General features: G+C 43.0%; 1 protein-coding gene across 3 annotated transcripts in view; it reads right to left on the bottom strand.

Annotated features, from left to right (window-relative positions):
• Pcyt1b (phosphate cytidylyltransferase 1B, choline) overlaps positions 1 to 14,571 on the bottom strand; it is a 97,622-nt gene that overhangs the window by 15,956 nt on the left and 67,095 nt on the right. For all 3 annotated transcript variants that reach the window (XM_052732510.1, XM_052732498.1, XM_052732507.1), the window contains exons 4-7: positions 13,293 to 13,444; positions 10,864 to 10,942; positions 4,849 to 4,991; positions 1,677 to 1,865 (exon numbers count right to left, since the gene is read on the bottom strand). In XM_052732510.1, the coding sequence (XP_052588470.1) occupies positions 1,677 to 1,865; positions 4,849 to 4,991; positions 10,864 to 10,942; positions 13,293 to 13,444 (563 nt within the window). The remainder of the gene's footprint in view (positions 1 to 1,676; positions 1,866 to 4,848; positions 4,992 to 10,863; positions 10,943 to 13,292; positions 13,445 to 14,571) is intronic.

The following is a 14,571-nucleotide window of genomic DNA, read 5'->3' as shown; positions in this document are numbered from 1 at the left end:
TAAGATTAAGGAGAGCAAATGGAATCATTTCTTTGTGGTTTTAAAAAAGGAAGTTGGCTTGGGGCTAGAAAGCCCCAGCAACTGGTCTCATCTCCCCACACTTAGATGTGGGCTCACAGCTGTGTACAGGATGTCTGGCTTGTTACACAGGTGCCGGGCTCCGAACCCAGGTACTCGGGATTATGCAGCAAGCACTCTTCTTTGCTGAGACATGAGGGTTGCTGGGGCTTTCTGGCTTCCATCTTAACCAGGAAAACAGGAGTGCTGTGTTCAGGAAGAAACTCTGATTCGAAGGAATAAGGGAGGGCACCTGACATTGTCTGCAGACCTCTGCACACAGGTATCCATATCCCACACATGTACACACACACACACACACACATGAAAACATAACATAGTATTTTTTTTCTAAAAGGAAGTAAATTTAAAGACAGCTCTTTGACAAAATCCTCATCAACTCGGCTGATGGCACTGGTTATCTAATTCATAGAGGGCACACACAATACCATTGTGGCTTCCAGAATTTTCTTTTCCTTTTCTACAGTTATGAATCACAATTATCTAAAGAATTTGGGTGAGGAAAAAATATGCCTTTCCTTTCTTGGATCATGGTCTCCATCCCTTAAGACTTTTGGGACCTCTATCAACAACTTCATGCCAAGGGGGGAAATGGAAAATCAAGGTTTTATCTGCACAGTTACGAGGCGAAATTGTGCCGCTTCTCCTTCTCTCCAGTGGTAGAGGGGTGAGGCAGCTCCATCCTTTGACATCTCCTAATGTGGAGCATTGCGCCCGAAGCATAGTAACCACTACTTACTTAATCAGAGCAGATGCTGAATACCCCCAGGAGACTTTCAAGGGTCCAGACTGTTGACATATCGAGTGAGAGCATGCGGAGGGTCATTAGACCCTCATCCAAGATTCCAGCCATTCCTTCCTGCACCTCCCTGCCAACTGTAATTCTGCCCCAGCTCCCTGTCCTCTTGACAGCTACTAGAATCTATAAAGTATGGAAGACCAAGGGAAAGGGAACTCTACCTATTCAGCTATAGGAAATTTGTTATCCATTCTGAGCTGGGACTTTGGCTGATGTACATGTGTTGAAGTCATTCACACACCTGTTAGTAACCCTTCGCTCATGCTCGTTAATCCTAATCAACTCGTTGTCTCACCAAAGCTAGGACTGAGCAGAGTCATCACTTTGGTCTGTCATTGGTACTTTATCTGGGTGAGCAGATTTTATTCATGTCTCTCCGGGAAAAATCAAAACACACCTCCCCCAAACATAAGTGCCTATAGTTGATACAAGAACCCTTGGACTTGACTTCCAACACAAGCTCCATGTTGCATTGACTCACTTTCCCATCAACCCTAAGCTTTGTATCATCTCCAACTGGAAGACTGGGATGAGCTACAAGACCAATTTCTGCAATACCAGACATTCAAAGGTATGGCTTCCAAGTTCTGAAAACAGAAACAGAGAAGACCCCACTTTGTGTGCCATTTGGTACCATACTGAGGGATGAATCATCCTGAATAAAGACATGGACTTGCAGTGACATGAGGTGATGTCTAAGCAGAGGCCACTGGATAAGGGACATCCTTGAATAGCTCCATGAAAGGAAGATAAGTTGAAAATACCCACCATATCAATGCCAATTAAAATAACTACTTACCCATGCACCATCTGGCCCAAACAGTTCCAGGAAGTTGCCAATGAATTCTCTTGATTTTTCTTCCCACTTTTGAATTAGGTCATGACTCTTTTCTTCTACTCTATTAACAAATTCCTTTGATCTTTCCTCCACATTCTTGACCTTTTCTTTCATCTTGTCCACCTGGTTCTGGAAACGATACTTCTTCTCCTGGTTAAAATTGACGGAATAGATTGGTTCAAGAAGACAGCAGAGAAGTCCATCTCTATTGGTTATATTTTATATCAACGAGTTTGCTCCTGATGGAGAGTAGCTGTCACTATTTCCCAAGGGCTAGACTGCTGGGAATGCACATGTCTTGCACATCAATCTCTTTGGATTTATAAAGGGAGTTACAAATGTTGTGCTATGTTCAATCTGTTCAACATCTATGAGTTGAAATCATATGAGACAGAATACAAAACATATAGAAGAACCACCTTTTATTGAGCAAATACTCCTACTCAATTCTTCTGGAACTTAGATAAAATAATGGATTGTGTATAGAATGGTTGCTCAGAGTCTGCCTGAAAATTCTGTTTTACTTGGGTAAATTGGGTAGTGTTAAACCCAATACTGTTTATATTAAGTTGTCCACTAACTGGGCTTAGGACCTATGTCTCATGCTAAAATTGTCATTATCATATTTTTCATGAGGCCTGCATTGGTTTCGTTGGATAAAAAGAAAGCTTTTATTTTTATCGCTTCTCTGGATTTCATGCTTAGAGACTTTATACAATGATGTTGTCTACCTGTGTTCCAGGAAGCCATATTGTGTTGAGCAAAACACTAGTCTCCTCTAAGCCTCAGTTTTCTCATTAATAAAATAGGGGTGATAATCATCCCTACCTCACAGGGTTGTTATGACAATCAGGTAAGGTCATGCATGCAAATGTGTGGCTCAAAGCCTGGCATTTGTTCCATCTGTGTTAGTTACATTGTTCTCATAAAGTACCACAGACGTTTATCTACATTGCCTGATAAGCATGTTATCTAAACAATGGAAACAATGTCACACAAAGGGTCTTCACTTTTGAAATCTCAATATATTGTCTCTAAGGAGTCAGGATAATTTTTTCTTTACTATGTGGAAATCAAGCTCATTTTGTGCTTTAGAATTTTGTAAAATACCTCAAATATTATGAAACTAGGTCAAGATTCCCCAATTTAGACCCTTCAAAACTGTATTGCAATCTCAGGGTTGGGTTGGCTATGAGCCATGTGTGTCGCTACTTACTGAGCTATATAATCATACATATGTACCACAGGGAGGTACTCTGTCTTTTTTCCTTTACAGTGTGGTCTGAGGTGAGTTGTTAAACCTTCTAGGCTTCTGTTTTCTCACCTATAAGTTGAATAGTGTCATTACACGCCCCCAGTAGGTTTACCACAAGTATTAAATGAGATAATACAGCAAGAGACTTAGATGGACATCTTATCGGCTCTAGGTAAGTGTTAGCTGTTGTCTTCATATCACGCTCTTCTACATTTTGTTCAACACTGGAAATGGCTATTTTGTTTAATGCTCAGTGTCAGCACATAACAGTAGAGTGAGCACTGGGCTGGGAGTCACGAGATTTGGAGGGGGACTGCCACCTCCACCTCTCCCTCACCCTCCCTTGGCCTTGTCTACTCCCTGGGCTCCGTTTTCCTTATCTCAAAGTCAAGGGACATGGATTGGATGACTGGTCCTCATCAGGTCTCTGCCACTTCTGAGGTTCTGTGATTCATTTACACGCCCATCCAACACATTCAATTTCCTCTCGGAGCGGCAGCCAGGCTTGTTGTCATAGAAAGACAGTAAGCACACCCCCACTGTCCTCACGGTTCCCTGAGCTAAGTGGCTTATCTAAAGACCATTTAAAGAGAGTGAGCAATAACTTTTGGAAATGGCTTGCTATGCTTGGATGGTTGACTGAATTCAATTTAAAAGAACAGACAGTTTAATTTATTGAAATAACCAGGGCTTTATTCTCTCTAAGATACCAAATCATCACGTTAGCTGAATTCTTTTCAGCCACATGTTCTGGTGCCACTCGAACCCGGCATTTTCCATTTTGTTGCCTGGCTTATATGAAGTTAGAGGGGCCTGAATCCCAACACTCCCTGCTTTATCGGGACAATGAATAATCACTGACTTACAATTAATGAGCCCCTCCTATTTTGAAGGTACCAATGATCAGTTGTATAAGATGCTAGATAATTAGAGCTGCACATAATTATAAATGCCTACTTTTGCAGACAATCACCCTTTGGAGAATACAGTATCTATTTGGGGGCTGGAATTCTGTATGCATGGAGAGCGTTTGTTTGGATCAAAATCATGGGCTCCTTGGAAGCCTAGTAACCTCAGTTGTCCAGACTCACTAACATCACCCCCAGCCATCCAGCTACTCTCTTTGCCTTGTAACAGCTTGTTTTGCTTGTTTTAAAGATTGTTTTAACAGTGCTCTATTATTAAACTAACAGCAGCTCTGTGGGGACAATAAGGTAGAAATAGAAAAGGAAGCCAAAGGCTCCAGGCTTTATTTAAGCAGCTGTAATTTCTCTGGACAATAAAAAACGGCTGTTAAGGTTTCTAATGAGCATCTGTAAGGCCTTAATAAAATGAAAATTGTAAAACGTTAAAACAAGAAAGCATTTTCTCCGGGCTTAGCATCTCATTGCTTCCGCCCGCCTTCCTCTCCTTTGAGAAGAAGACAACACTTGCCTTTCCCAAGGGGCAGATGTTCCAGAAACCCTTTGCCACATCTGAAAACTAAAGAGGGGGCTTGGGGGGCAGGGGAGGGAAACAAGGAAGCTCCATTATAAAATGTGAAGCTGCCTATCCTTCTTGGTTGACTCACGTTACCTCCTTGTACATTGGTTTCCTCAGTTGTAAATATATACATCATTAAGGAGCCAGGTGTGCTGATGCAGACCTGTATATCTAGCACTTGGGAAGCTGAAGCAGGAGGGTCATGATTTGGGGGCCAGCCTGGGCAATACAGTGAGACCCTCTCTCAAAACTAAAAGACACCATTGGGTTTTTAATGTGGATTAAATGAGACAGTAATGAAAAGCATTAAGAGCACTACACAACACACAGTAAATGACAGTCATAACAGTATATATAATATGGTGGCCCTCACGGTGCATGGGGAGGCACACTTACATTTATAAAGCTGACGTTGAGTTCCTTGGCCGTGTATCCTCTCTGAAGATTGCGCCGGGCATACACATCATAGTCACGAACAATTCTGGTGATGATGTCTGATGTTGAGATGCCTTCTGTTCTTTGCGTTGGAACAAACATGCCTGTACAAGTAAGAATAAAAAGATAAAGGTAAGATTACCTCAGTGAGCCTCTTTCCTTTAATGATCCTTTTTTGATGGATGAAATCGGAGCTTCTGGGTAACCAGGGAGGCCTCCTTTTTTGGTCCCAGCTGGCTTTTCCAGCCTCAGTACCACATATTTCCTTTACCATAACACTGCATAGTCATCATCCCAGGCTTGGTCCAGGAGACACCATCCATTCACCTGGCTCCTGACATTTGCTCATGCTTAGCTCTTCCTTTCTATCCTGGACACCCATTTCCCACTCCCATCATCCACAGAGTTCTTCCTCACCCTCAGTGATCCACCTTCAAGGTTGTACCTCTGTGAAGTCTTTCCTGAAATTAACATGAGAACCCACAGCATTTTGGATATAAAGCTATCTTCAGTTAACAAAACCATATGTCTAATACCTGTCTCTGTACGTAAATGGGCATCTGTTTGTGTGGTTTTTATATTTAATTCTTTGTTTCTTAAAAAAACAAAAAACAAAAACCAGGGGGGCTCGAGAGATGGCTCAGCAGTTAAGAGCATTGGCTGCTCTTCTAGAGGTCCTGAGTTCAATTCTCAGCAACCACATGGTGGCTCACAACCATCCATAATGAAATCTGGTGCCTTCTTCTGGCCTGCAGGCATACATGCAGGCAGAACACTGTATACATAATCAATCAATCAATCAATCAATCAATCTTTTTTTAAAAAAAGAATTTGCCGGGCGGTGGTGGCGCATGCCTTTAATCCCAGCACTTAGCAGGCAGAGCCAGGCATATCTCTGTGAATTTAAGGCCAGCCTGGTCTACAGAGTGAGTTCCAGGACAGGCTCCAAAGCTACACAGAGAAACGCTATCTCAAAAAAAAAAAAAAAAACCAAACCAGAAATGGACATTTTGAATGCAGTTATGCCTTAATTGTCTTTGAATTGCCAGTGCCCAGATCAGTATACATGGAAGGTGCTCAATAAATGCAAAGTGAATGAATAACAACTGAGTCAATGAATGAGTCAGAGCACAGCAAATCTTCTGCCCTCCAGAAGTCTGCATCACATTATCCCCACAGGAAAAAAGGGAGTCTTTATTGCCTCTGTCTAAGGATATGTGTGTGATGTGCTAGATGATTTTATCACCACTCCGGGACCCTTTCATCTGGAATATGTGGAAAAGAGTGTAGCTAAACAAGCACACGGACACCAAGTTCTAATGGTTCTATTAGATGTCCTTAAGGTCAAAGACATATTGGCATTGCCAGCAACACAGGCTATAAAGGAGTCACAGATGCCAACACAGTAAGAACTGAATTCATGCTCAAAATTCTGTTGGCAACCAAAATCATGTGTTGGCAATTGAGAACTAGTCCATATCATTCCAATCATTTAGATCTGTCCTGTATCAGCAGCACAGTCAAGCCTGTGGATAAGGGTTCTGTGTTCTCGGTTTCCAGCAAGTCACTTCAACCTCTGAAGGCAAGCTACTTGACCTTTGTTTCCCTCAACTGAGATGTTAGCTAGACAAGGTGACCTGGGCTCATATGGCTTTTCTCCCCCACTGTCCATATCCAATCAATGTATGGTAACAAACCTGATCCTCAAATGCTTCCCTAATTTAACCACTTTTCTCCATCTTTAACCAAAGCCAAACCACCTTGTTCAAAGATTACATCAAGAGCCTCAAAATCAATCTTTAGCCATGTCACAGTGCGTGTGTGTGTGTGTGTGTGTGTGTGTGTGTGTGTGTGTGTGTGTGTGCGCGCGCGCCCATGAATGCAGGTACCCAGGGAGGCTAAGCGATTCCTGGAGCTGGAATTACAAGCAGTTGTGAGCTGACTGGCATGGATGATAGGAACTGAACTTTGCAAAAGCAGTATGCGCCGGGCGGTGGTGGCGCACACCTTTAATCTAGCACTCGGGAGGCAGATCTCTGTGAGTTTGAGGCCTGCCTGGGCTAGAGCACTATGCACTCTTAAGCACTGAGCCATCTCTCCAGCTCTGGTGATGTCATTTTTGTCCACTTAAACATACACAGCCAAGATCTACAGAGTCCTCCTTCTAGATGCAAGTTGCATGCCTGCTTGTTCCTCTTCATTGGTTTTCTGTCGTGTTTAGAATAAAGCCTTTAACTAGGCTTTATGCCACAGCTTACACGGCCCTCTTCCTGCACTTCCTTCTTGTCTTAGTCTCACCTCCCAGCCTCTGGCTGCTGTACTGTACAAAGGGCTGGGATTGTTTTCCTATAGTCTGTGCTAGTTTAATGTAATTGGCCCCCAGGGAGTGGCACTATTAGGAAATGTTGTCTAGGTGTGGGGTAGGTGTGGCCTTGTTAGAGGAAGTGTGTCACTATGGGCTTTGAGGTCTCCTTTGCTCAACCTATGCTCAGAGTGGAACACAGTTCACTTCCTGTTGCCTGCAAAGCAAAAGGTAGTTCCTTCTCCAGCGCCATGTCTGCCTGCAAGCCACCATGTCCCACCATGATGATAATGGACTAAACCTCTGAAAATGTAAGCCACCCCAATTAAATGTTGTCCCTTATAAGAGCTGCCATGGTCATAGCGTCTCTTCACAGCAATAGAAACCCTAACTAAGACATACTCTGTGAAGTTGGGCCAGTACCTAGCCACACTGAGCTTCTTTGGTGTCCTAAAACTATCAGCTCTCCTCCTCTCAGTCTGTCACAGTCTCTCTCTGTCTGCTTAATTCCTGGTCATCCACTGGGTTTCGGGTTTAGTGTCAAGGAAATTAAGTCTCAACTCCCAAAGCAGGTTGTCCCGTTTGTCAGTCCCACTGCTCTTTTCCTTCAAATACTGCAAGGTGTTCGACGGAACACTTCCATTAGCAACTGTCTTTCTTGCCTACGATCTGCATGAGGGACAGGACCACACCCTTCTTGTTTTCTTCTATAGTCTCGCACCAGATGACAGGTCGGCACTGGCAGAATACTTGCTGAATAAACGACAAGATGAATACTGATGCTGGGCATCCTTCCAAATCCAATTCTCTCTGAATGTTTCTGTCTTGCTGCCCCAAGGTATCCCTTTGGGACCTTTAACAACATGTCATCTGCACATTTACCGTGTCAGCAGCAGGATGGCACTGCTGATCTTGGAGATAGAACATGTGACTCTGGCCCATGGCTCAGAGGACAGAGTTGGGGTTAGCCACTAGGTCTGAAACTTCTATGATCATCTTCTAGAAGGGTGAAACCAAACACATAAAAATGGAATGGAAAGTAGAAAATGCAAACATATAACCACATGGATGCAAAGAGAACTCCAGGTAGACGAAGCATGGGAGCAGGGCTTTGGTAGGTGGTAGGTCCCTGTGTGACCCCAAGCCAGCAGGTCTAGGACAGCATCCTCACCTTAACTGGAACAGTTGAGGACTTTCTGGTGAAAAACCCATCCTATCTTCCTTCAGGATTGATGAAACGTGAAGGTTCGTTAGCTACTAATTGATTTTAGCAAGTCACTTAGACACAGGGGACATGAGCTCGCCCTGTCTGAAGTCAGAGACTTGGGTCTCTGTGGCTGAGTAACTGAAAGCAGATTTGGAGCTGGGAGTTTGCTTTGGCTGCTTGAGAGGTAGGTCTCTGAAAGAAGCCAAGCCCTCTGCTGACATAATGAGGCACCCAGCTTCCTCCAAATCCTAATTATTGCTCTGCTAAAAATATTCAGTAATGAGCATGATCAGAGAACCTTTTTTATCATGCTTTTCAGAATTGCAGCATTTGGTTATGGAGCTATTTTAAGAAGCAGCAAAGCACATGTTAATAAAGCAACTTTCAACAGTAGTAGGCACTATCAGAATGATAATGAGTAATGCGGACCTTACAGTCTATTTTATCTCAGCTCCATCTTTCCATCCAGCTTTGCTAGAGGATTTTGACACTCAGTTCTGACAAACAGAGCCCAATGTTGTACTGCTTAAATTATACTCATGATATCTCTGGCTTCATTTAAAGTGATTTTTGACTTTCCAAATAAACCATAGAGCATAAAAGCTGCATGTGGGTGCTCAGATAATTTCTGAGACTCTCTTTTCCACAGTGGTCACTCTATGGTCTTCTTTACTAGATCTTTATAGTAATTCTTCCTCCTAGTGAGGAGTTGGTGGAGCAGATTCATGGACCATAAGGAAGGATCTCCGTGCAAACAAAGTCAAATACCCTTAGTCTTAGGTCTGCACTTCTAAGGAAACAAAATGCCACCTAACTCTTCGCTTTAGAAAGTGATCTGTGGTGAAGGATCACATTGGTAAGTTGCCCGTGTTCCATTGCATGGCCCCATGGGCAGCACTAATTGGACTCAGTGGATTATATTTTTTAAAAAGATGAGGACATGAAGGTAGAAGATGGAGATATTGGGGGGCCTTGGAAGGCTGTGGAAAGTATTTGGGTTGGCCATGATCAAGATACATTGTATACATGTATGAAATTCTCAAGGGATAAATTTAAAAAGCAAATGTTTTAGAAAGAGATACACACACATACAGAAAATAAGACTACAGAAAAGTAACTCTTAAAAGAGGCCCACACTCCCTTGCCCTCGAATTTGGGTTAGCCTCAGTGACTTGCTTATACTAAAAAGGTTATATATGATAGTGTGTGACTTCCAAGGTTAGGCCACAGGAAGCCTTATGGAATCTATTAAATTTGCTTGCTCTGTAGATAGTTGCTCCCAGCCTTCATGCTGTGAAAAGCCCAGGCAACATGGAGATAATGTATTGGTGCTCTAGGGACAAGCACAGCTGAGCTCCTGGCTGACAGTTGGATGATTGCAGCTCCTATCAGCATCTGGCTTTAACTATTTGAAAGATTCAAGCAAAAAGCTCTCAGCCTATGGTCAAGGGATTGCCTAGCATATGGGAAGCTCTAGGTTTAATTCCCATTACCACATTAAAAAAAAACCCACACACAATAGGCATGGTGGCATATGTCTTTAGTCCCAGGTCTTAGGAAGCAAGAGAAGACCATCTCTGGGAGTTGTAGGCCAGCCGAATGTGCATAGTAGTTTCTAGGCCAGCCAGAGCTACAGAGTAAGAGTCTGTTACAGAGAGAGAGAGAGAGAGAGAGAGAGAGAGAGAGAGAGAGAGAGAGAGAGAGACAGAGAGAGAGACAGAGAGAGAGACAGAGAGAGAGACAGAGAGACAGAGAGAGACAGAGAGAGACAGAGACAGAGAGACAGAGACAGAGAGAGACAGAGAGACAGAGAGAGGGAGAGAAGAAGCACTCAGCCAAGACCCCTGTTAAGACCCTGCCCCACGAAAGTCATGAGCAAAATCAGCCTTTTAAAATCACTACCTTGGGAGTAATCTTGTTATTCCTCCTTTACTAGAGACCACTCACCCAGGAAGGAACTACCAAATGACCAAGGTAGCTAAGGAATTCTTGAGCAGCAATTCAGTTAACCTTTGGGTCTCTTAGCTGATCCAAATCCCTGCTCTATTCTCTGATGCTGTTTTTAGAGAAGGAACAGTTGGCTTGCAGCTCAGACCTTAAGAAGGTATTTATCCCCCATGGCATGACCCCTCATGCATGATGTACCGCATGCACCAACCAGGCTTCTTCTCATTCCCCTCTGCACAGGGTTTCTCAGCTTCTCCGTACCTTTCCAAGTTGGAAACGTGTAAGATTTCTTTTCTTTGAACTCCTTACAAGCAAGGTTGGGACTGAAAAGTGTCAGGCCCCCAGGTCTTACCAAGGTCTCCTGAGTGCTAAGGGAGTCCTTGCAAAGAGGATGGATGGTACAGACCAGGCTACTTTGGTGATAGTGGATATTCCAACACTCCATATATACATGGTGTAGAGCTAGAACAGCTATCGTTGTGCTTGACTGTATGCTGTGGTGGACAGGAAAATGCCTCACCTGCTTCCTTTATATGCTTATAAACATCATCAGAACCAGCAGAGGAATATGGAATGTCATCATGAGCCACAAAGTCAATCTGTTGAAGAAAGACAAAAAAGGACATTCATTACCACTGGCGTGGAGGGGCAGGTTTATAGATTTGAAAGAGTCTGGTGACTCCTTCCCTCTCCACCCCAGTGCCTTTTAAAATAAAGCAGTTATAGAATGCTGTCCTCTGGGCATAAGAAGCCATTAACCATCTTTATCAGAACAGTTGTGACAACTTTCAAGAACCCCTCCAGATCAGCATCACAGAAGCAGTCCCTGTCATCTGAGTCATGACACCGACTTCCATCTGGACTTCCTCTCCAAGCCATCCTGTGGTCATGTGGGCTGTCCTCCTGGGATGGTTAAGCTTTACTGTCAACTCGATGAGATTTAGACTCACCATGGAAACATCTCTGAGCATGTCTGTGGGGGGGGATTCTTAGGTTAACTGAGTGGGAAGACCCACCCTGAATGTGGGTGGCACCATTCTATGAGCTTGGCTCCTGGACCAAATAAAAAAGAGAAATTGACCTGAGCACAAGCTTTCATGGCTCTCTGCTTCCTGACTCTGGATGTAGTGCGACCAGCTGTTTCTTGCTTCTGCTCCCACACATCCATTGTCATGATGAACTGTATCCCCTGGAATTTACAAAATAAATCCTTCCTTCCTTCCTTCCTTCCTTCCTTCCTTCCTTCCTTCCTCCCTCCCTCCCTCCCTCCCTCCCTCCCTCCCTCCCTCCCTCCCTGCTTTGGTAAGGTATTTTGTGGCAACAATAAGACAAGTAACTAATATGCCTTCTCGAACAATTTTCCTCTGGTCTTCATGCCTGCTGATCTTCACCCCTGTTTCCTACTACACCAGGTAAACATTCTCTGCATAGCTTTTAAAGCTGTTTACCGTGAGCCTTTATCCACCTCGAGAGGCGGTTTAGATTAATAGTTTAATTTGCCAGGGTATCATTCCTACCTACCACTTACAAGTTATAAAACTCATAAACTGAAAGGAGGAATTTAATCAGGATTTCTCAACCTCAATAGCAGTGACAGTAGGGGCTAGATAATTTGGGGGTACGTATGTATAGGTGTCCTGTGCATTGGAAGATACTGAGCAGCATCTCATACCTCCACCCACTAGATGTCAGTGGCACCCCCTAGAAATGACAACCAAAATGTTTCCAGACAATGCCCTTTGAGGTATAAATTCAAGGAAGAATTTCTATATTAAATGATATGTAACAGTGCTTAAGAATAGAAGCTGATGCATGGTAAGTAAGTACGTAATACATGTGTTATTATTGTGGTTGTTACTAATTCTATCCTCAGTACTCAAGCTTAGTTCCCCCTCTTCAATGTATAATAATAATAACTCAGGGTAGCCATGATACTGAACCCACTTTATATAATAACAAAGTCCTTTGCACAGTCCTGGGCATATGGTAAAAAATAAATGACATTTATCATGGTCATTATTAGCATCCTCTAAAATGCCTGTCATATGTTGAATATATACAATATATGCTAAGTAAAAAAAGTATGATTACTGCTAGTAAATCATATTGTAGTTTTTTTCTCTTTTCTTTTCATTCTCACCAGGAAATTGTCTCCTCTGCTATTACCCATGCACATTTATCAGTGTTCTCTATTCTCTTCTGCATTGCGAATTTAAAAATAGAAAAGAAAATTCTTAGAACAGCTTAATCTTATTTTTTTGTGCTGCTTATAAAAGGAAAGAATAGCTCCTAGTGTGGGGCTGGTAGGGAGATACAAAGAACATAATTTGATGCAGATCAAAAGAATGTCTCATGTTTTCAACTAATAAAAATCTTATGTCAGTAGGAATCTCAGAATCACAAAATCATAGCTATAAAGTTCTTTCCTTAAAGCCTCACCTCTGACCTCCCAGATGGGATGTGTGTTCATTTGTTCCATGCCTAAGGATGCCTGTGAGTCTGTGAGCACGAACAAGGGTGCTGGCACAATGGCGTCCTTGGAGCTCCCGCCACAGGCCAGCCAGTTTCCCAAGTGTTTGGCTCAGATTCTTTCATTAGCTCCTTAAAATGGCCCTCCGAGGAGGACAGCAGTCCCATCCAGTTCTGTAGATGAAGTAACTGAGCCCAGTGTGCTTAAGAGTCTTGCTCATGGTTCTCTAGCTAGAGGAGGAGGGAGGCAGCATTTGGACCTGGCTAGCCCAGCTCTAATACCTGCACTCAAGGCAAGGAGAAGAAGGCAGTCCTTAGTTTGGGACAAAAGAGAGGTGTTACATCAAGTGATGCCACATGTCAGTCCCTAAAGCTTCCCCTTCTAGAAACTGGGAGAGTCTCTAGGTTTCCTGCAGTCTCGGCTACAGAGCCAGAGTCCCTAATCCTGTTACCGGGAGAAGGTGACAGAAAGAGAGGTACCTTGTGTTTTTCCAGGAACTCTGGTGTGAGAGTCCATGGTGCATCTCTGATGACTTCGTCCACATAGCGGCAGTGTCTGAGAGCTTCATATCTCTCTGCCTCATTCATCACAGTAAAACCTTTGAATTTGTGAGTAAGGTCATCGCTGCAAACTGAAATGGGCAAAGGTATTAAGTACTGTTGCCACCCACCCTGTGGTAGACCTGGTTTCTTGGGCAAAACAAAAGGAGTGTACTTTCACTAGGTACTTGGCATCATTGAACTCATTTTTTTCTTTTTCTTTTTTTACAGGAACAAAGGATTATGAGAGGAAAGCAAACCTAAATCCACTAGAAATTAAGAGTTTCATTTTACTGTTAATTATAGCAGCATTCTCTTCTGAGGCTTTTATCAAAATTATTCTGCACACTATCTAATGTGACTTTTCTATCTTTTCATCCTCGTAACTCACCCTTTGGTGAATGTTATTATTCAGAAATGAAATGGCCAGATGAAACCAGATGAAGAGACAACAGAAAGAGAGAAGATAAGCCGAAAGGCCTGCACTGTACAAGGTCGGACCAATAAATTTCAATTCTAATTCTTTCACAAAATTATTGTACTTAGTAACCCAGTTAAGAAACACGTGCATCTTAAGAATCTACTCCCTGGATAGAGATCCAGTCACTACATATTAGGCTACACCACGAAGAGGTGAGAGTTACACAGTAGAAGATCTTATCGAACAGAGTTCAACCTTCCCATAACTTCCTGTCCTTTCCAGATCTCAGGTTCTAAAGCCCTTAAATGAGAAAAGTAATTTCCTTTACCTTCAGCCTCAGAAAGGCTTTTATTTATTTATTTATTTATTTATTTATTTATTTATTTATTTATTTATTTATTTATTTATTTATTTATTTTTTGGTTTTTCGAGACAGGGTTTCTCTGTGTAGCTTTGCGCCTTTCCTGGAACTCACTTGGTAGCCCAGGCTGGCCTCGAACTCACAGAGATCCGCCTGCCTCTGCCTCCCGAGTGCTGGGATTAAAGGCGTGCGCCACCACCGCCCGGCTTGCACCACCACCGCCCGGCTTATTTTTTTGAAGATTTACTTAAAAGTGTTTTAAAATGAACTAAGCAAAAATCATACTTACTCGCCTACATTTTGGTTGGCTAAGGCAGATTTCCTAGTGTTCCCTGTGTGCCAGGGAGAAAGGCCACTACAAGTACAGTGTTTATTTAACTGGGTCCTACTGAGCATCTTGCTGAAACTGGTCAGAGATGCCCTCATTGCTTCTTGCA

Source organism: Peromyscus californicus, unplaced genomic scaffold (genome assembly GCF_007827085.1).
Source record: "Peromyscus californicus insignis strain IS unplaced genomic scaffold, ASM782708v3 Scaffold_10__1_contigs__length_136768540, whole genome shotgun sequence".
In the NCBI taxonomy this organism is placed as follows: domain Eukaryota; kingdom Metazoa; phylum Chordata; class Mammalia; order Rodentia; family Cricetidae; genus Peromyscus; species Peromyscus californicus.
The sequence above is the reverse complement of the archived record's forward strand: the minus strand, read 5'-3'. Positions and strand labels throughout refer to the sequence as shown.